General features: G+C 42.3%; 1 protein-coding gene across 10 annotated transcripts in view; it reads left to right on the top strand.

The window, feature by feature from the left end:
- Window positions 1-21,816, top strand: part of Mroh8 (maestro heat like repeat family member 8) — a 74,728-nt gene that overhangs the window by 33,073 nt on the left and 19,839 nt on the right. For all 10 annotated transcript variants that reach the window (XR_005091426.1, XM_037205388.1, XM_037205385.1 and 7 more), the window contains exons 9-13: window positions 5,373-5,508; window positions 9,022-9,140; window positions 10,291-10,443; window positions 14,184-14,344; window positions 20,321-20,456. Coding sequence is in view for 9 of the 10 variants with exons in the window: in XM_037205388.1 (XP_037061283.1) it covers window positions 5,373-5,508; window positions 9,022-9,140; window positions 10,291-10,443; window positions 14,184-14,344; window positions 20,321-20,456 (705 nt within the window). In the remaining variant the exon portion in view is untranslated. The remainder of the gene's footprint in view (window positions 1-5,372; window positions 5,509-9,021; window positions 9,141-10,290; window positions 10,444-14,183; window positions 14,345-20,320; window positions 20,457-21,816) is intronic.

Raw genomic sequence — 21,816 nt, 5'->3', positions numbered from 1 at the left:
TAATGTTTTACATTGCTGTGGATTTTAGTTTATTGATATAAATTTAAAGTTAATTTTGTTATACTTTATGAATATTTTTACTCTTGTTTAAGGTGTTATGTTTGTGCAGCTCATTTAAAATTGTAATGTATAATTAAGAAATACAGATTACTAATTAGTCATCTATGATAATCAAACTTATAGTAATGTTAGTTAAGTTTTCTAGATATACATAGATATATTTCATTTAAGTAAGTAATCTTCAAACACTTTAAAGACCTACAGAATATGGCATTTATAATGTTCTAAGAACTTAGACCTTTCTAGACAATAAGACATGTCTGCACCTGACAGCACCAATTATTTCAAGGAGGATGAGCATCAAAGAAATTCAATATGAAGTTTATTTTCATTATGGCAAAAGCTAGCCACTGGGCAAGAAAAGGCCCTTATGTCAACTGATTGAGAGTATATTCTATAAACTAGACATGCAGGACCCATATGAAGGTGACCACTGAGCTTTGTAAGATGAGGTGGTTCTTCAGGTTCCTGCTTTACAGAGGAGAACGCCAGATATTCTACAGGACACAGGGAGAAATGAATAAAACACTGTAGGCCGATAGGCTAAAGGTCCCAACATAACAGAAGAACTTTGGATGACTGTCTAGGCAGGCAGCTGTTTCTGTCATTTCCAAAATTTTGGGAGTTGCTTACAATGCTCTTCCTGTTGACTTAGGTAATATTATATCCTTCTGAGGTCTTTGATGTGGTTAAAGACTAGATAGTTATAGTTTTCCTTAGTTATGATAAAAAATAAATTAGATATAAAACCTTAGACTCACAAATATAGGATAGATAAAATATTTTCTTTAATTTTGCCAAATACAAATAGACTAGATATTATAACTGTAACTCCTGCTTGAGAATTGTTATATTATATGTAATTTTATTATGTTAAAGTTAAAATCTTCCCTTTTGATTAGACAAAAAAGGGGAAGTGCACCGGGTGGTGGTGGCACACGCCTTTAATCCCAGCACTTGGTGTAGCTTGAGTTTTCCTGCCTGGCCCACAGTCAGGACAAATCTTTGTCACCCGCCAGTCCCACAGCTGCTCAGACCCGACCAAGTAAACACAGAGACTTATATTACTTACAAACTGTATGGCCATGGCAGGCTTCTTGCTAACTGTTCTTATAGCTTAAATTAATCCATTTCCATAAATCTATACCTTGCCACATGGCTCATGACTTACCGGCATCTTCACATGCTGCTTGTCCTGGCGGCGGCTGGCAGTGACTCCTTCTGCCTTCCTGTTCTTTCTTTTCTCCTCTCTGTTAGTCCCGCCTAGCCACTGGCCAATCAGTATTTTATTTATTGACCAATCAGAGCAACACATTTGCCATACAGAACGTCCCACAGCAACTCGGGAGGCAGAGACAAGCAGATCTCTGTGAGTTCAAGGCCAGCCTGGGTTACAGAGTGAGTTTCAGGAAAGGTGCCAAAGAGAAACCCTGTCTCAGGGGGAAAAAAAAGGGAGAGGTGCTGTGGGATGTCTTTCTGTATGCTGTGAATATATGCTTCTCTGATTGGTTGATAAATAAAGCTGCATTGGCCTATGGCAAGGCAGCTTAGAGGCAGGCAAGAAATTCAGGCAGAAGCTGCATTGGCCTATGGCAAGGCAGCTTAGAGGCAGGCAAGAAATTCAGGCAGATGTATGGGGAGAAGAGTTAGCCACCGCCAGGAGAAGCAAGATATGAAAGTACCGGCATGTGGCAACTTATAGATGAATAGAAATGGGTTAATTTAAGATATAAGAGCTAGCTAGCAAGAAGCCTGCCATAGGCCATGCAATTGGTAATTAATATTAAGTCTCAGTGTGATTATTTTATAAGTGGCCACCGACCGCAGGGCAGGCAGGACTGGAGAAAACTTCCAGCTACAGGTAACTATAATTATTTCATCTTCAACTCCATCAGAGACCCAAGTAGGATATAATATTACTTGAGGAAACAGGAAGTGCAGTACAAGCCACTTCCAGAACTGAGAAATGACAAAACAGCTGGATGACTAGACAGTCACCCAAGGTTCCTCTGCAGTGTTGGGGCACCATCTTAGGCCTACAGGCCTAGACTATCTGACAGACTCTTCTGTGAAGAAAGAATTTTGAAGGACTGTCCCACTTGATCTTGGCAAAGTTTGGCAGTCTCTTTCCTTTGTGTCCTGCTTCTGCAGTTTGTACAGTATACTGTCAGCAGTTTCTTGCCCAATGGCTAGCTTTGCCACAAGGAAATCAGACTCCATATGGAGGTTCTTCAATGCCTGTCATTCTTTTATGAAGTAGATTGGTGCTGCCAGGAGCAGATGTGTCTCACTGTCATGAAAAGCCTTAGATTATTAAACATCTTAAATGCCATATTCTGTAGGTCTCTGAAGTGTTTGAAAATCACCTGTCTACCTAAAGATATATCTGTTTAACCTTAAAAACATACCTAACATGACTACAAGTTTGCTTGTTATACATTACTAACTACTAACCTGCATTTCTTTTGTTTGTAATAATTGCTTTCAAGGACTAGAACTTTATATTACATTTTTAAGTGAGCTCCATAGGTATAATACCTTAAACAAAAGTAGAAACATATATACAGTAAAACAAAAATAAGCTTAAATTTGTATCAATATATGTGAACCCATACCAATGTAAAATATTTGAGATGAATAGTTGTCTTTTTATCCTATATTCCTATATTGCCACTAAATGATGACAAATATCCATAACCCACCAAATGAATAAAACCACCCACTCTACCTCTTGAGAACGTGGGCATTATGTTCTCTAGACTGCTTCCTGTTGTCTGGGGGCAACAGCATCTCCAGGGGACCCTGAGAAAATTGAGATAATGGTCAAGTCCTAAGAAAACTAGCTATAACATTTGTTGTCTAGTCTCTGCATAATGGGAAAGTGCAAGGCTTATATGAAGTCCTGGATAGAATAGTCTGTGAGGCTGGACCATCTCAGCTAGCAGCCTTGAAGATTTCCTGAACACAGAACTCTGAGGAAACTGTAACGGAAACACTCTGAGAGGCTGGATCACCGGAGCCACCCATTGTCACTGGTGTCTCATCCCCATGCTCTCAAAACACTCAAACTTTTGAAGATAACATACATGTCTGCATTAACACAAGTATGGACTCTGTGTTGTACACAAGCCAGCCAAAGATGATTTTTTATTTTATGTTTGAGCAGGTAAAAGACATCTGTCAACTTTGTATGTGTATTTTGACTGTATAACCAAACCTCTATCCATGCCATATGAAAGGATGGCATGTAATAAATAATAAGTCATGAGGACTCTGTAACCAACAAGATGTATCTTGTCTCATCCAGTCTCAGAGCTGTTCCCATGTCAAGGCATCAGCATATATGTCACCTGTCTTGTAGTTTTTCTAGGTTTATTTCTTTATGTCTGTAGCTAAATTTTTAGGGGGGTTCCCCCAATCAAATCTGGCCTCTTAATAATTTTGAAAGAACCCATAGCCTTTTATTTCCTGTGGAAACAAAAGCATAACCTCTCCCCCAATTTAATACATTTCTGAATTCCATTTTAAAGTTAAGACAGTCCTAAAATATCTAGGCTGGTTTAATTCAGCAATTCCTTTTACAATCCCATGTCTCTCAGCATGAGCATTAAAAAAATTCAAAGTCAACAAAGCGCCATACAGGATCCAGATGTCCTATGTGTTTCTCAACTTTACGTGACTTATTCTTATATTACTTTACTCTTCCTATAAAGACTTTACTTAATTATATTTAAACTATTTATTTTTTTCCTTTGGCTGTCTATACCCATTTTCTTTCTTAAGCACCTATGTATACTGTAACATGTTTAAAGATTTTTTTTCAGTCTGGACCTATTTTACTGTGCACTCATAGCATTCTCTGACCATGCCAGCCAAACCTTAAACTGCTAAGTGGCAGCTAGGCCCTCTGACATGCAGCTCTGGTTGTTGGCTCCACCCCCTCCTTAGGTCCATGAGAGCCAAGCCTTGAACCTGCAGGCCTGGCTAAGAGCTGCATGTACTGTGAGCTGCATTTAACTACCCAGCTCTGGGAAGCTGGTGCCCACACTATGGCAGGCACTTTTACTTTGCTTGCTGTCTTTGCTCAGCATGCCTGCTGCTCAAGTTCTCTGCTGCACAGCTGTGCCTCTGTATCTGGTTTTTTGTTTTCCAGCTTTCTCAGGCCCTATGTGGTAATTCATGCCCCACGTTGGGTGCCATTTTTAGTTGTCCTTTTCTTTGAGCGGCCAACCAGTTCCCAAATAAAGACACAGAGACTTATTATTAGTTATGAATGCTCGGCTTTAGCTTAAGCTTGTCCCACTAGCTCTTATAACTTAATTTAACCTGTTTCTATTTATGTACATTTTGTCTTGGGACTTTTTAACCTTTCTTTCATTCTGTATGTCCTACTTTCCCGCTTCCTCTGTGTCTGGCTGACTGGTCCCTGGTGTCTCCTTGGTGTCTCACTGGCTTCTCTTTCTCTTTCTTCCCTCTCCCCTCCCAGAAATCCCACCTATGCCTCCTGCCTAGCTATTGGCCGTTCAGCTTTTTATTAAACCAATCAGTGATATATCTTTACACAGTATAATCAAATATCTTACAGCAGGGTTTCTCTGTGTGTAGCCTTGACTGTCCTGGAACTCACTGGCTCTGTAGACCAAGCTGACCTCAAACTCACAGAGATCTACCTCCCAAGTTCTGAGATTAAAGGCATGAGCCACCACTTCCTGGCTTTAATCAGTGTATTTTAAGAATTAGTGCTGCTGTACTCACTTTGATAGGTTTTTCCTTTGCTTAGTGTATCATAATTTTCTTGTTTTATTGTTGGTCTTCATGGTGAATTTTGTTCTTGTAGCTATCATGTCCTTAGAAAGGATAGGCATATGCTATACTACTAAGCCATGCCTCCAGGCCGTACTTGATTTCTAGTGGTTATATTCATAGAATGATTATATCATAATTTCCTCTTCCGTTACTAGGCAAATATTTTTAAAATGTGATCTTTAAAAACAGTGCTGGATAAGTTCCAAAACTTTCAGGGCTACACAGAGAAACCTTTGCTCAAAAGATTAATTAATTAATTAATTAAACCAGTACTGGAATGAATATCTTCATTGCCAAAGCCTCCTCATTTTTCGAATGTGTTCATTCATAGGTTAGGTTGCCCTTTGGTTGGATGAATTATACCAAATATGTGAGACAGTAACCCTCCAGAGATCTAAGGGCATGTGACACTTTCAGCTCTCTTGAGTTGTGGACTCCTCCACAACTCCAGTTTAAGGTAAAAAGTCCCCATATTCTGATGGCAGTTTTCTTTCCTTCTCACTTAGCTTCCACTGCAGTTCCAAAGGCTTGGACATCTAGTGGCTGTGATGGCACTGCTATGTGGGGACCCAGTGAAAGAGGTGGCTGAAGACGCTGCAGAGGGGACACATTACCTGCTTCACATCACTCTGAAGCTGAAGTGTAAGACACTGTGGAGCAGAGATGTACTCTAATCTATAGCACAACTGTAGGCAACATCCCTCCTCCTTCCCTCCATCCCATGTTCTAGAAATACTTTCTTTAGCAAGTCATAGAGAGAAAGGTACATAGTCCCTAGGCAGTATGTAGCAGTATTGACTATGGTGGTTTGAATAAGAATGGCCCCCACAGGCTCATATATTTGAATGCTTATTGTTTCTTGACTGTGAAGAGACACCATGGCATGGCAACTCTTATAAAGCAAAACATTTAATTGGGCTGGCTTACAGCTCAGAGGTTTAGTCCATTATTGTCATGGCAGGAATCAAGGCAGCATGCAGGCAGACATGGTGCTGGAGCTGAGAGTCCTACATCTTGATCAAAGGCAACAGGAAGTGAACTGTCTCACTGGGCATGGCTTGAGCATATATGAGACCTCAAAGCCTGCCTCCATAGAGACAAACTTTCTCCAACAAAAGCACACCTAGTCCAACAAGACCACACCTCCTAATAGTACCACTCTACTGGTTGGGGACCATTTTCTTTTCAAACTACCACATTCTACTTCCTGGCCCCCATAAGCTTGTAACAGTAGCATAATGCAAAATGCATTCAGTCCAACTTCAAAAGTCCCATAGTGTATAACAATCTCAATCTTATTTAAAAGTCTAAAGTTCAAAGTTTCTTCTGAGATTCATGTAATCTCTTAACTGCAATCTCCTGTAAAATCAAAATAAAAAAGCACATCACATACTTCCAACATATAATGGCACAGAATATACATAACTATTACAAAACACATGGAAGGGATCATAGTGAGGAAAAAAGCAAAACAAAAGCCAGCTGGGCAAACTCCAAACTCTGCAGCTCCATGTCTGGTATTACAATGCTCTTGAGATCTCCAACTCTGTTCAGCTTTGTAGACTGCAACACACTTCCTTCTCTTGCGCTGGTTCCACTCCCTGTTACCAGCTCTCTTCTGCAGTATCCCACAGCTCTGGCATCTCCAGCATCTTGGGGCCTCCCCAAGATAGACTTCAACTTCAGGGATGATACATAGAGGTTTCTCCTCTGAAACCTCTTGAGCTAGGCCCCCACAGTTCAAATCATTCTCAGCACCATTGTCTTCCATGCTCCTAGTATGGCCCATTAAGCAGTGCTTAAATCATTCCACTGCTTTCCTAATCCAAAGTCCGAATTCCTCCAAACAAAAACATGATCAGGCTTATCATAACAATAACCCCATCCCTGGTACCTACTTCTGTCTTAGTTAGGGTTTATTGCTGTGAATAGACACTATGACAATGGCAACTCTTATAAAGGAAAACATTTAATTGGGGTGGCTCTCTTACAGTTCAGAGGTTTAGTCTATTAACATCATGGTAAGATGCAAGGGAGCATGCAGACAGACATGGTGCTGGAGCTGAGATTCCTTACCATTAGCTGTAATATAAAGAAAATTACAGAACCACGAGTAAGAGTCAGATGAGTTGTGGAATTGAGAAAAGGTTTTCTCAAGCTGATGTGAAGAATTAAGAGCAATCAAGTGGGTTTAACAGGTAGGAAAGGCAACCAAAGGGAACTGCATTAGCAACTGAGGAAGTTCTGCTTTCTAAAGCAGCCACCCCATGGAAGGCAGCTCTGAGTATGAGCAGTGTTTACAAAGATATAGGCAAGGAAGTGCAATTGACTATTGTATGTGAGGGTTTCAGTACCAGATGTATTCAAGGGGCCACAGTACAGAAACTGCCAATGTGACATCTCCATTATCAGGGGACACTTTTATTGTAAATAAGAGAGAAAGGGAACATCCAGCGGCATCTAGAAGAGTTCAACACAGAGGGAAAGAGAAACAGACTGGACATGATAAGGACTATCTGCAAGAGAGGGGAGAATAGCAAGAGAACAAGAGGATAGCAAGAGATAGATGATAGATAGATGATAGATGATAGATAGATAGATGATAGGTAGGTAGATAGATAGACAGACATAGGTAGAAGATGATAGATAGATAGATAGATAGATAGATAGAAAGATAGATGATAGCTAGATAGACAGATGATAGAGAGATAGATGATAGATAGACAGACAAATAGATGAGAGACAGATAGAAAGATAGATGATAGACAGTATATTGACAATAGTAGGGGGCAAGAGGATAAGCAAGTGAGGAAGAGAGAGATAGCAAGAGATAGAGGGACCAGGGGGATAAAACCTTGCCTTTATCGAAAGAACAATCTAGTATTTGGGAGGGGGGGATCCTGGGGAGGCCAGTGTGGACTTTGAATGTATAGTAAGTATTTGTGAACAGGGATTGAGTGAGCCTGGAGAGCCAGTATAGACTTTGATATGCTGCCACAGGTACATGTCAATGGGCAGCCATATGCCCTTTCTGCCAGAGGTATAGGACATGCTTTCTTTCTTTTTTTTTTTTTTTTTTTGGTTTTTCGAGACAGGGTTTCTCTGCCTTTCCTGGAACTCACTTGGTAGCCCAGGCTGGCCTCGAACTCACAGAGATCCGCCTGGCTCTGCCTCCCGAGTGCTGGGATTAAAGGCGTGCGCCACCACCGCCCGGCAGGACATGCTTTCTTATAGCAGATGGGAACTGGCCTCACAAATTCCTAAGGAATACTGACTTTTTAAAATTTGTTTGTTTGGGGATTTTTGTTTTTTGTTTTTGTTTTTTGATACAGAGTCTCACTATGTAGCTCTGGTTATCCTGGAACTCATTATATAGACCAGGCTGGCTTCAGACTCAGAGATCCACCTGCCTCCTGAGTGCTGGGATCAAAGGTGTGTACCATTATGCCCTGCTAGGAATACTGGCTTTTATCTAATAGATGGAAATCCTGCTGTAGTGCAGTTTGAGCTCATTTCTGGATATTTGGACAGCCTGAGACTTACTAATTCAGTTATTGACCCAACAAATATTTACAATGCCCTGTCCAGCAATGTGAAGTCATATTAGAGCATGGGAAACAAACTGGAAGTGGTGGCACATGCTTTTAATTCTAGTACTCAAGAGGCAGAGGAAGATGGATCTCTGTGACTTTGAGGCCAGCCTGGTCTCCATAGTGAATTCCAGGACAGCCAGGGCCATGTAGAGAGACCTTGTTTCAAAAGAACAAAACAACAGCAACAAAAAGAAACCACATGGGAAGAAGGCAGCACGAGGGGACCAGGCCCACAGCCAGCAGACCCCGGTGCTCGGGACGATCTGTGGTGAACAAGCTTTGGGCGGCATTTCACCCTCACAGGACACCCTCAGACTCCTCTGCAGTGGGGAGTGCTGGGGCCTTCCTTTTTCCTACTCAGCAAGTCACTCTAAAGCTCTGTTCTTACAAAAAAACCTTTTCATTTCTCTTTGACTGTATATATTGCTTTACGAGGAAGAGGGCTGGACCTGCCTGCAGATTAGATTAATACATTCCAGGGAAAACTGGAGAGCAGAAAGACTTAGAAAATGAGTAAGAAAGAAGTGAATCAGAGCATAATAATGACCCATTCTCTTCCTAGATATCACTCAGGACAGACACAATGCCAAGAGCTTGAGAGAAACTTTGAAAAAGTGCAGGGAGCTGCTGGAGCACTACAGCATCAAACAGTTCTACTCCTGTCCCTTCAAGATTGTCCAGGTAATTAGAGAGCGGAAGCATCTGGACAGAGAGCTTGACGTGCTAGGAAGGGTAGGGAGAAGCCAGATGTCTTGTTCATGCAAATGTGAGATGTAAAAATCACATTGGAAAGTTCTGTTTGTTTCTTATAAAACCAACCACAGAGATTCCCCGGGGAATGTGCTCCGTAAACATTCAAGATTTGCAGAAAAGGTACCATGTTCATGACCTTACACACCAGGTCTCTCTCTCTCCCTCTCCCTCCCTCCCTCTTCTTTTTGAAGACAGGGTCTCACTGTGTATCACTGGCTAAACTGGTACTCACTGTGTAGACCACACTGTCCTAGAACTCAAGCAGTCTGCCTGTGTCTGCCACCCACATGCTGAGATTAAAGGCTTATACCGTCTTTAGTGTTCCTGTATAGTGAGATATTTTTTCGGAGGGTCTCAGAACAATGCTTCTCTCTAGGAGTCAGAGCAGTAAAAGGCTGCGCATAGACATTAGCTGTGGACTTTGGGTGCTTCCAGTTTTCCATTGTGGTAATGTATTAGTCAGGGTTCTCTAGAAGGATAGGACTTATAGAATGTGTGTATGTATACATACATAGGATTCATCAGAATGGCTTACAGGCTGTGGTTCAGGTAGTCCAACAATGGCTGTCTGCCAACAGGAGGTCCAAGAATCCAGTAAGTTGTTGAGTCCACGAGGCTGGATGTCTCACCTGATCTTCAGTACTTCCCAAAGAAGTAGGCTCTAATGCCAGTGAAGGAATGGACTTGCTAATTAGAGAGCAAGCGCCCTTCATCCTTGTCCTTTATATAGACTGCCAGAAGAAGGTGTGGCCCAAATTAAGGAGGATCTTCCTACCTCAAAGATCCATATTAAAAGTGGGTCTTCCCACTTCAAATGATTTAAGAAAAACTCTCTCTCAGGTGTACCCAACCGCTTGGATTTTCATTAATTCCAGATGTAGTCAAGTTGACAACAGAGACTAGCCATCATAGTAAATAAACCAGTAGTAGATAGCACAGTCCTCTCCCTCTCCCTCTCCCAGTGCTGGAATGCTGGGGTACTGGGGTGCTGGGCCTCACACAGCATAGGCAAACACTGAGTTATTTTCCTAGCCCATACCATGTAGCTTGAAAGTTCATTTTTCGTAAATCATTGCAGGTCTTTGAAGTTTTCCTTGATTCACAAGAACTCGGCCAGTTTATAATGACTACGTTGGACAGCCTGAAAAGCCTGCCCCATCCCTGTACCCAGAAGATAGCAGGAGAGTTGTTGATAACTTTGGTGAGGTTTGCAGAGGCCCGATTTGAGAAGGTAAGAGCACAGAACCATTTTCTGCTTTGAAATAGAAGCAAGCCCTGTCCCTCCTGCAGCTGGGGAGGTCCGTCCATTTGTGCTCAACTGAGAATAGGCACTAGTGAGGACAGGACCAACACCTTCCTCTGCTGTTCCCAAAAGTTCCTCCAATCAGTAAGCATGTACTCACCAGCCCCCATCCCAAACAAGGGAGATTTAAAACTTAAGATAGAGGACTGGGGAAATACCTCCGTGTTACAGTGTTTGTTTTTCAGGCATGAGGACCTGTATTCAGATCCCTTACACCCATGTAAAAGCCAGGTATGGTCTAGAACATCTGTATCTCTAGCATGGGGGGCAGGGAACACTGGGGTGTGAAGCTAGGCAAATTCCCAGAGCTCACTGTCCAGCAAGTCTAGCTGAAACAGTGAGTTCCAGGTTGATTGAAGACATTGTGTCTCAAAAAAATAACGTGGGAAGTGATGAAGAAAGACATCTTAGAGCTGGAGAGATGGCTCAGTGGTTAAGAGCATTGGCAGCTCTTCCAGAGGTCCTGAGTTCAATTCCCAGCAACCACATGGTGGCTTACAGCTATCTCTAATGGGATCTGATGCCCTCCTCTAGCGTGCAGATAGAATACCATAGAATATCATATACATAAAATAATAATAATAAATAAAATAAAATAAAATAAATCTTAAAAAAACAAAAGAAAGACATCTTTGACATCAATCTCTGGCTTCCACAAGCGCACATATGGGTGTGTACTCAAATAAATATGTGCACACACCTGAAACACCCTTCCCACTCTCTGGTGTGTTCCCCAAAGAACAGGATTTCCCTAGAAGATGTCATTGATGAGTATAAGGTTGGAATTCAGTGCAAATTCTGATCCAGATGAGTCTAAGCTATCAAGTTAAGACAGAAGACAGCCAGAAGTGACTCTGAAAGGAGACCAGCTTTCCCCAGCATCAAGAGAACTTACTTAAATATATGTAAAGTCCTCACAAGAAATAACAAAGGAAGCTGGGAGGTGGTGGTGCATGTCTATAATCCCAGCACTTGGGAGGCAGAAGCAGGTGGATCTCTGAGAGTTTGGGGCCAGCCTGGTCTACAGAGTGAGTTCCAGGACAGCTAGGGCTACACAGAGAAACCCTGTCTTGAAAAAACAAAACAAAAAACAAAAACAAAGAAAGAAATGACAAAGGAAAGAAATAATTTTATCATCTAAAATGCAAAAGGACAGACCTGGGGGCCCAGTAAGATAACTCTATGAGTCAAAGTGATTGCTGCACAAGCCTGATGACCTGAGTTCAGTCCCCAGATCCATGGTGGGAAGAGAGGACAGAGTTGTCCTCTGATCTTCACAGACACACACCATGACATTTGTGCACTCATCTTTATATATAGCCAACAATAATGTATATATTATTATTGGGCTTTGGCTACGTAGTGAGTTCCTAGCTAGGCTAGTCTACTAGGCAAAACTCTGTCCCCAAAATATTTAATTAACCGACTATCTTAATTAAACAGAAGGAATACAGAAATAGCTGAAAGTGTAAGAGCCACTGGCATTTTAAATTGCTCTTTGTGTTTTGTTAAGAGTGAAAGTGTTCTCTGAAGGGCACTCGTCTGTGCACAAAGTCCTGGGTTCAATTCACAACACCACAACAATATCAAAAAGAAAGGGAATTTTAAAATGATAAGAACCCATTTTTTTAAACCTAGGAAAATAGCAAAAATAGTGGGTCTAGAGAGATGGCTCAGTGATTAAGAGCACTAGCTGTTCTTCTAGAGGACCTGGTTTCAAGTCCCTGTACCCCACATGGCAGCTCACAACTGTCTGTAACTCCAGTTCCAGGGGACCTAACACCCTCACAGAGACATACATGCAGGCAAAACACCAATGCACATAAAAATAAAAATAAAAAAATCATAAAAAGAAAACAGCAAGATACAGCAGGAACACCTGAGAGAAGTCAGATGGATCTTGGCTGGTTTGGGAGCCTTTAGGAGCCAGGAAGGCCAACTGTGAGAAACTTTTCTAGTGATTGATTACCTTATGTCTTAATGGCATATTTGTTTATCTGACATGTTCTTACTATAAAGAAGTGATTAGACTCTACTAAATTATTACAATAAATATACATTCTTAAATAGGTACAGGAAATCTGGACACAGTATATTTTCCATGATGGGCTCACTGACTTGCAGTGACAGCCAAGACCATGGTTCCCATCTTTTTACCTTTCCTGTCCATGAGGCAGGCACAGCTGAGACTTTGTGAGCAGACAGGTAAGACAATCTAGAGAGATGATGCCTTCCTTATTCCTTTATTGAAGGCAGACAATCTTTTCCTCAAGCCCACAGTAGATTCTTCCTCATGTCTCTTTCTTTTTGTTTGTTTGTTTGTTTGTTTTTTCCTAAGGCGGGGTTTCTCTGTGTAGCCCTGGCTGTCCTGGAAGTCGCTCTGTAGACCAGGATAGCCTCAAACTCAGAGATCCACCTACCTCTGCCTCCTGAGTGCTGGGATTAAAGGTGTGCACCGCCACTGCCCAGCTCTTCCTAGTTTATCTATGGCTAGAATTGCATCCCCTGCCCACCCTTCAGCTAGCTTCTGGCACCTGGTAGTAATAATAGCCATTTTATGTCAGGGTGAGTAGTCAAGCAGAGGGAGACCTGGACCAAAGCCCTGGCTTCTGTTTCTTGAAAGACCAGAGAAGACAGTGGGTAGGGGTTCCCTTGCCATAACATGACATCTTTGTTATAAAATCACTATGTAGCCAGGCGGTGGTGGTGTATGCCTTTAATCACCGCACTCGGGAGGCAGAGGCAGGCAGATCTCTGTGAGTTTGAGGCCAGCCTGGGGTACATACAGAGGGAGTTCTAGGAAAGGCACAAAGCTACACAGAGAAACCCTGTCTCAAAAAAACCAAAAAAAAAAAAAAAAAAAAAAAAAAAAAAATCAGAAAAAATACAGGAGAAACAAAAAACCACTCTTTCATTTCTCATGGATCTAGCTGACATCTGTGTTTTCATCCTTCTAAATCTTTTCTTTCCTCCCTTCCTTTCTTTTCTTGCTTTTTTTCTTTCTGTGATGCTGGATTGAACCAAGGGCCTTGTGCATATCAAGCAAGCATTCTAATCCCCAAGCTATACCCAGCACTCTAGCAATTATTTTTATTCTCTCCACCCTCTACCCCTTATCCCACTACCCCTCATCCCCCCATCCCTGCACCCCACATTGTTCAGAATCCAGGTATCAAATCCAGGTCCTCATCTATGCTAGGCAAGCACTCTGCAACTCAAGTACAGCCCCACCCACTTCCAAGTATTTTTGTATACACACATTCATATATACTTTTTTTTTTTTTTATGAGACAAGGTCTCTCTACATAGCCCTGGCTGTCCCTGTACTCACTATGTAGACCAGGCTGGCCTCAAACTCAGAGATCCACTTGCCTCTGCTTCCCAAGCACTAGAATGAAAGGCGTGCGCCACCACTCCCAGCAAATGATTGGAAAGTTTTATTATTATTTCTGCAGTGCTGAGGATCAAATCCCGGTCCTCATACATGCTAGAGAAATGCTTTAGCAGTGAATTGAACCCTTAGTATCCTAAACTTTACAAAATCAAAAATACTTTTTCTTCTCCCCCTTCCCCACAACCCCCACCCCCGAACCTCCCAGAAATGACTACAAAGACTCTATAATTGTCCTACAGGATTAAGGTCTTAGTGATGTCTTTTTTCTCTTCAGGTGCCAGAAATAATAGGTGTTATTTGTGCCCGGCTGTCAATAATCACCCTGCCTAATGTCCGGCAACAAATCATAAATACTGTGAGTTTGTTTATCTCCAGACCTAAGTATACAGATATAGTGCTGAACCACCTTCTATGCCATCCAGTGCCCTATGACAGGTAACAGAGCCCTGTGCAGCTTCTGGGTAAAATTGGGTCCACAACCCATCTCTGAGTACAGTGAAACATGGTTGCTAATGAGACTCCTGTAGAGGAGATAAGATACAGGTTGGTCCCTAAGAAGAATATTCTAAGTCAAACAGACTGGATTCTTCAAAAAAGTTAAAGTAATGAAAAAAGAAACAAACCAGCCGGCGGTGGAGTGGTGAAGCAATATGGCCCAGTACAGTGTAAGACCTCGATTGGCCCTTGGGTCAAAACAAAAGCTGTAATTGAAAATTGCATTTTTACTTGATTTTTTTTTAGAAGGTGGGGGGCTTGAGATAGTATTTTACTACGTAGTTCTGGCTGGCCTGGAGTTCATTATGTAGACGAGGCTGATGTAAAACTCAGACAAATGCTAGGATTATAGGCACGTGCCACCACACCTGGCTCCACTAGATTCTTCAATTAATATGATTTCCCTGTGTGTGAAGTGATACTGTTTATGCAGAAGGACATCCTAGTTGGGAGAAGATAGACACTGAAGCATGCTGGTAATCTCAGCACTTGGGAAGCTGAGGCAGGAGGATGGAGAGTTCAAGGCCAGCCTGGTCTACATAGTGAGACCCTGTCTAAATAAATAGCCACAGACAGACCAGTACTAAAGTTATTTAGGGGTGAAATCCATAATGCTGGCATCTCACTTCTAAAATGCATTCAAGAATGATTTTGCCCCAAATAAATAAATGCATCCAGAAAAAAGAAAGTCTAAGTTATATATATATGGAAGAGTGGGTTTCTACAGAGAAGTTTGTTTCTTAGCTGAGTGTCTTCACAGTGGTAGCTCTAAGTCTTAGAGTCTAGGAAGTACACATGGGAAGTCAGTGACACTTGAGGAGAGGCACCCCACCCTTTATCTGGGGCAGCATCCTCTTAAAATCTGATTCCTATATTGTGATTCTGAGTATCTTAGTTCAAAAATTTTTTTCTGCTTTAAGCTGTTTGAAAACTGTTCTTTTGTATGAATGACTCTCACTAATATCTTGGGGTAGTGCTGATGTTCTCCATGCTGAACCAGACCCTTTACTACTAGGTCAAATGGTAGGACTCTTACCCATCTGGAGGAAATAAGTACATTAATAAGGGAGTTATGTGGGTTTTTAAAGATTCTTTTGTACATTTCTCTAATCAGTTGCTCTTAAGCTATTATCCTTCTCATGGCTTAAATGTACTAGAGTTTTATATGAAATGAGTCTAAGGAAGGCTGGACAGACAGGTGAGCAGTAGGAAGTGATCAGATTACGGAGTCTTTCTGTATTGATGAACTAAAATTGGACTATAGTTCTAAAATCGGACTGTCTTGATAGCTCCACAGCTATACCACACGAAAACATTTTTTAAATGATCAGAAGTCAGATAACAGCAATCAAATGGGTAGGATAGTGGACTTTATACTTCAGTAGAAGCCATTAAAGAACTTCATGGTATTGGCACAGGCAGATCTCTGTGAGTTCAAGGCCAGCCTGGTCTAAATGGTGAGACCCTGCCTTAAAACAACACCAACAAAAAGGAACTGAAGGTATGAATGGCTTGAGATGTGCCTTTGCCTGTGACTTTGGTGGAGATGGATTACAGGTGTGTAGACGGCGGGGCCGGCATTCGAGAAAAGGTGAGGAGGCCCCCAGGCGTCCTCAGAGGCTTTGCACACCCGCCAGGCTCTGTGGGAGGTGAGATGCTTTGAGAAACTCAACTCATCACCATCGGTCCAGGAAAAGACATCTCAGAGCAAATATGTGCCCTGGCTTATCTGGAGTTCTGTCCTAGAAAGTCACCGGAGCAGCCAGGCTGTTTCTTTCTGCTCACAGGGGAGATAGCGTGTGTTTCAAATTGTGACTCCTCCAGTCTTCTAGTACAGTAGTTAGGAATTGTCGGAGCTAATGCGTCAGGACCTCCCATGAAGCATGGTATTCTCCAGGCTCCACATCTATAGCTTAGTCAGGTTTCTAGTTGGAAGTAGCAGAGATGATGCTCAAACAAGCATAAGGAATCATAGGCCTGTGGTACTTGAAAGTCTCAAGTTCTGCCCTTTGTTTTATGAGGGCTCCACCCATCTCTTCTCTCTGGTAGACTGGTACACTGGTTGCAAAAAGTTATTTATTAATAACTTTTCTTACCGTTCTGAAAACCACACGGCAGAGTGGCTCAGTGTGTGCTAAGAGGAGAGTTAAGTAAAGCCGTTGTTCACACACTGGAGGACCAGGAAACAGAGAGCAAGGCCAGAATCAGGATGGACATAACTTTCAAAGCCCTTCCACTAGTGACCTACTTCCTTTTTTTCCTTCTCTTCTTTTTTTGGTTTTTCAAGACAGAGTTTCTCTGTGCAGCTGCCCTGGAACTTGCTCTGTAGACCATTGCTACTTCATAACTATAATTTTGCTACTGCTGTGAATCATATGTAACTATCTATGTTTTCTTATGGTCTTAAGTAACCCCCGTGAAAGGGTCATCTCAACCCACAGGTTGAGAACCACTGAAAAGCTGCCCTTGATCTCTCAGGCTTCCTGTCTCACATCTCCTGAACTTCTTGTGTATTTTTATTTCATTTTATTTTTTTGAGACAGGGTTTCACTATGAAGCACTGGCTGTCCTATGTAGCTCAGGCTGTCCTTTTACTCACAGAGATCTTCCTGCCTCTACCTCCTGAGTGCTGGGATTAAAGGTATGTACTACCACGTGTAGCTCTCTCTGTCTCTCTCTCTCATACACACACATGCACATTTTATTAGTGTGTGTATGTGTGTGTGTGTGTGTGCGCGCGCGCGCGCACGCACACACACACACACACACACACTCAAGTGGGTACAAACAAATCATGGCTGGAGTGGAGGTCAGAATACAACTTGTGGGAGTTAGTTCTCTTCATCTACCATGTGGGAACTGGGGTTCAAACTTAGATGGTCAGGCTTGGCATCAGGTGCTTCTGCCTGCTGAATCATGTCGTCAATGCAGTGGTTTAAATACACTCTGTAGATGATTTGTTTCCTACTAAAATCTGAGAGTCAGTGGCTGTGTGCTTTCTAATTCCCATACTTAGAATGTGCAGCAAATTAGAGCATTCCAGAAGAGTCTCCCAGGCTTTGTTTCTCAAAGTCCTTTATTCAATTGCCTCAGAATCACAGAAACATAGGAATTGCTTAACATCCTTCCAGGATGCATGTTCATATTCTGACATTTGATTACTTTCTCTGCTGTGAGCCTTTTACAGAGTTCCACGTGCCTTTCAGGCCTTCGTTCCCTCAGGCTTGCTTGGGTTCTTCTTGCTTTGTTTTACTCTCAGAGTAGAATTATGAAATTAGAGGCTGTTGTGATGACTCAGACCTGTAATCCCAGCACTCAGGAGGCTGAGTCAGGAGGATCACTGTAAATTGGAGGCCAGCCTAGTCTATCTATTTCCTTCCAGGACAGTCTTAGCTACAGAAGTGAAAGCCATCTAGAAACAAAACCAACAGAAAGGCAGAATTACTAAGGTAGGGAATGATTGTTGGGATAGTGTCAGAGAGCGTCAGTGTTCAGAGTGATTCAGGTAGACAAGAGTCCACATTTGAAAGAAAGAAAGGAAGGAAGGAAGGAAGGAAGGAAGGAAGGAAGGAAGGAAGGAAGGAAAAGAAAGAAAGAAAGAAAGAAAGAAAGAAAATTATTTTATATCATGCAAAGATGACAAGGTAGATACTGAAAATTATCGATAATGGGTTGATTTTGGGATGTAGTTTACTGCAGAGTGTTGTTGAATATGCATGAGGCTCTAGATTTAAGTCCCCAGCACTGGGATAAAAAAGAAAGGCTTGTGCTGGTAAGATGTCTCATCAGGTAGTGGCATTTACTGCCAAAATGAAGATCTGAGATTGAGTCCCAGGAAGTACAAATTGGAATGAGAATTGGCTCTGGAAAATTGTCCTCTGACCTGTACATGTGTGAGGTGGTACACAGGTACCCATACATATAAAAACACACAATAAATGTAATTCAAGAAGTTAAAACAACAACAACAAAAACAGGCTAGAGCAAGATCCCAGTCAAGTTTATTTTTAAAAGAAAGAAAAAGGCCGGGCGGTGGTGGCGCACGCCTTTAATCCCAGCACTCGAGAGGCAGAGCCAGGCGGATCTCTGTGAGTTCGAAGCCAGCCTGGTCTCCAAAGCGAGTTCCAGGAAAGGCGCAAAGCTACACAGAGAAACCCTGTCTCGAAAAAACCAAAAAAAAAAAGAAAGAAAGAAAGAAAGAAAGAAAGAAAGAAAGAAAGAAAGAAAGAAAGAAAGAGGCTCAGTCTCCCCTCTCCCACACTCCTTCACAGTGTTTATCTAACTCTGAGGCCCTGCATTTGAATTGTTACTAGAGAGTTTTGTTTTGAGACTAAGTTTCAATATTTTTCTCAGGCAGGCCTTAGCTGTGATGTCAAATTTGTAGTCTTTTTGAAAAATTACTATGTATTACTTTAAGATCTAAGTAGGATCAGAGGTTAATTTTTAGGTGTTGACCTTTTTCACACATGAGGACCATAGACTACATGGGATAGATGTGTCTTTGAATGCCTTCTGTGAACCTGACATTGTGCCAGGTTGTGAGGGCTCCAGATATGATCCCTTCCTTCAGAGGAGCATACACAGAGCACTACCAGTGTGGGAATCCTGAGGAAAGCTGTAACTTGTTACATTAAGAAATGTAAATGTTATAGGAACTCTGCTGAGAAGCATGGAGAAGCACCAGGAAACTTGACAGAGGAGAGGCCACTGGATCTTCTCTTAAGGGGAGGTGATAGGCAAGAGAGAGCTAGAGAAAAGGCCTCTGACTTCAGAAAATGGTGTGGACCTTTGGGGTAATCAATGTTTATGGTTCATTTGGAAAAGGTGAATGGTGAGAGGTGGCTAGATTGTGACCTAATTACTGTTGCTGTGAAGAGACACCGTGACCATGGCAATACTTACAAAGAAAAGATTTAATTGAGGTGGCTCGCTTACAGTTCAGAGGTTCAGTCCATTATGATCATGGTGGGGAGCACAGCAGAGTGCAGGCAGATGTGGTGCTGGAGCTGAGAGTGCTACGTCTTACAGGCAACAGGAAGTCAACTGATGGTCACTGTAGTTTGAGTTTTTCTGCCTTGCCCACAGTCAGGACAAATCTCTGTCACCCGCCAGTCCCACAGCCGCTCAGACCCAACCAAGTAAACACAGAGACTTATATTGCTTACAAACTGTATGGCCGTGGCAGGCTTCTTGTTAACTATTCTTATATCTTAAAGTAACGCATTTCTACAAATCTATACCTCGCCACGTGGCTGGTGGCTTATCGGCGTCTTCACATGCTGCTGGTCATGGCGGCGGCTGCAGCCAGTCCTTCTGCCTTCCTGTCCTTTTATTTCTCCTCTCTGTTAGTCCCGCCTATCCTTCCTGCCTAGCCACAGCCGATCAGGTTTTATTTATTGATCAATCAGAACAACTTGACATACAGACCATCCCCCAGCACAGCCAAGTGAAGACCATCTCAAACACCTGCACTCAGGCCCATGGTCCTAATCATCCTCTATACGGACCTGCTGGGTAACGCCACAAAGAACCCAAGAATGGGCTCCCACAGGACATACAGATCATCCCACAGCAGGTCACACTGAGGGAAGCTTGAGACAAGAGACCTCAAAGCCCGCCCTCACGGTGACACACTTCCTCCCACATGGCCACACCTCCTAGTAGTGCCACTCTCTTTGGGGGCCATTTTCTTCAGACTACCACACCGTGATACAGAAGCAGAGGTACTGATAAGTCTGCTTAAGACTAGTTTAGGAATGGCTGTAGGCCAGTGCCAGGCAGCAAAAGCTCAGTTACTGCCTCGCTGTCAGGCAGTATGCAGAAAGGTTGGATTCCAAAATGACGCTCAGAAAGTCGTGGTCCTGGGAGGCCTGGGATAAGCCCTTCTCATGATGCTTGCTGTTCTGGGATTTCTAGGCACCTGGCTGAGTTGTGGAGAACCCTGGAGGTGGAACTGTCTAACACGACCTGGGTCCTCTGGAGGCTCCTGAGAAAGCTGCAGAAATGCCATGATGTGGCCACCCAGGAGAAGATGGCCTATGTGGCTGTTGCTGTAAGCCATTGCTCCGCCCCCTCATGTCAGCACAGAATGTTCCCCCTTGAGGAGGACTCACCCTCTCCAGAGGGTGATCTTTTTGTTCTCTTTCGAAATTTGTTTCTAACATTCATCTGTAAATCCGTGTGAATCTCATTGGCTCTGACCTGGAAGGAGCTGGAGAGTGTAATATAGTATGAACATTCCTACTTCTATCCTTTAAAAACTACTTCAAGTAGCCCAAACTTGTGGAAAAAAGCTTAAAAACATAATAATATATAAAGTAGAAAATAATGGCCCTTTTAATTAAGAGTTAGAAAACTTTCTATCTAAAAGAATATTTTAGGCCTTGTAAGAAATATATATATTTTAGGGCTTACAGGTCATACATAGTCTCTGTCACATAATCTTTGGATTTAAAAAAAACAAACCTAAAACCAAGACAGTATTGTATGCCTGTCATCCCAGCTACTCAGAAAGCTGAGGTAGTAATATCATTTGAACCCAAGAGTTAGAGTCCAGCCTGGACAGCAGTTTTGTTTGTTTGTTTATTTCAAAAGGAAAAACAACAAAACCTAACACTTATATATACAAAAAGGAAAAAAAAAAAAAGAAAGAAAGAAAACTATTCTTAGCTCCCAGTCTGTTTCATTGCCCTAATGAGATTTCTAGAAATGCCTGTGTATGTGTGTATTTGATGTTTTCCCACCCGATTTTCTTTTTAAAGTAGTCTTTGTTCACAGCAGAACTGGACAGAAGTACAGAGGGCTGCTGCAGACCTCTGGCCTTGGGCATACAGAGACTGCTTCCTATCAGTATACATGCTTTTATTTTTTGAGGAAGGGTCTCGGGTGGCTCAGGCTGGCCTCAAAATAGCGATGTAATGAAGGGTGACTTTGAACCTCTTACTTGGGCTTTCCCAGTGCTGGGATTCCCCCTCCACATGGCCTCCTGGCAGGCTGGGCTTCTCACCTTAGCTCCTCCCCTCCTGCTCTTAGGTTCCTCTTTGTCCAGTCCAAATTATTGTCATAGTATTTTAAGCTTCCAAATTTCTTTCAGCATTTCTAATTTGCTATAGTCTTCTCTTTTATTCTCTTTTCTTATGAATGTATGCTTTTTCAAAATTCTAAAATGTAGCTGGGCTGTGGTGGCACATGCTTTTAATCCCAGCATTCGGGAGGCAGAGCAAGGTAGATCTCTGTGAGTTCAAGGACAGCCTGGTCTACACAAAGAAACCCTGTCTCAAAATATTTTTTTCTAAAATGTTACTGTAGTTTTAGAAGTTAGGGCAAATACATGTGTATTTAAGTTACACCATGCAGATTGTGATATAGGAGATGTGGGAGGGACTTGATATTCTCATTTCTAATCAGCTCCC

This window comes from Peromyscus leucopus, chromosome 4, assembly GCF_004664715.2.
Source record: "Peromyscus leucopus breed LL Stock chromosome 4, UCI_PerLeu_2.1, whole genome shotgun sequence".
Lineage (NCBI taxonomy): Eukaryota > Metazoa > Chordata > Mammalia > Rodentia > Cricetidae > Peromyscus > Peromyscus leucopus.
This window is presented reverse-complemented; position numbering and strand designations above follow the sequence as displayed.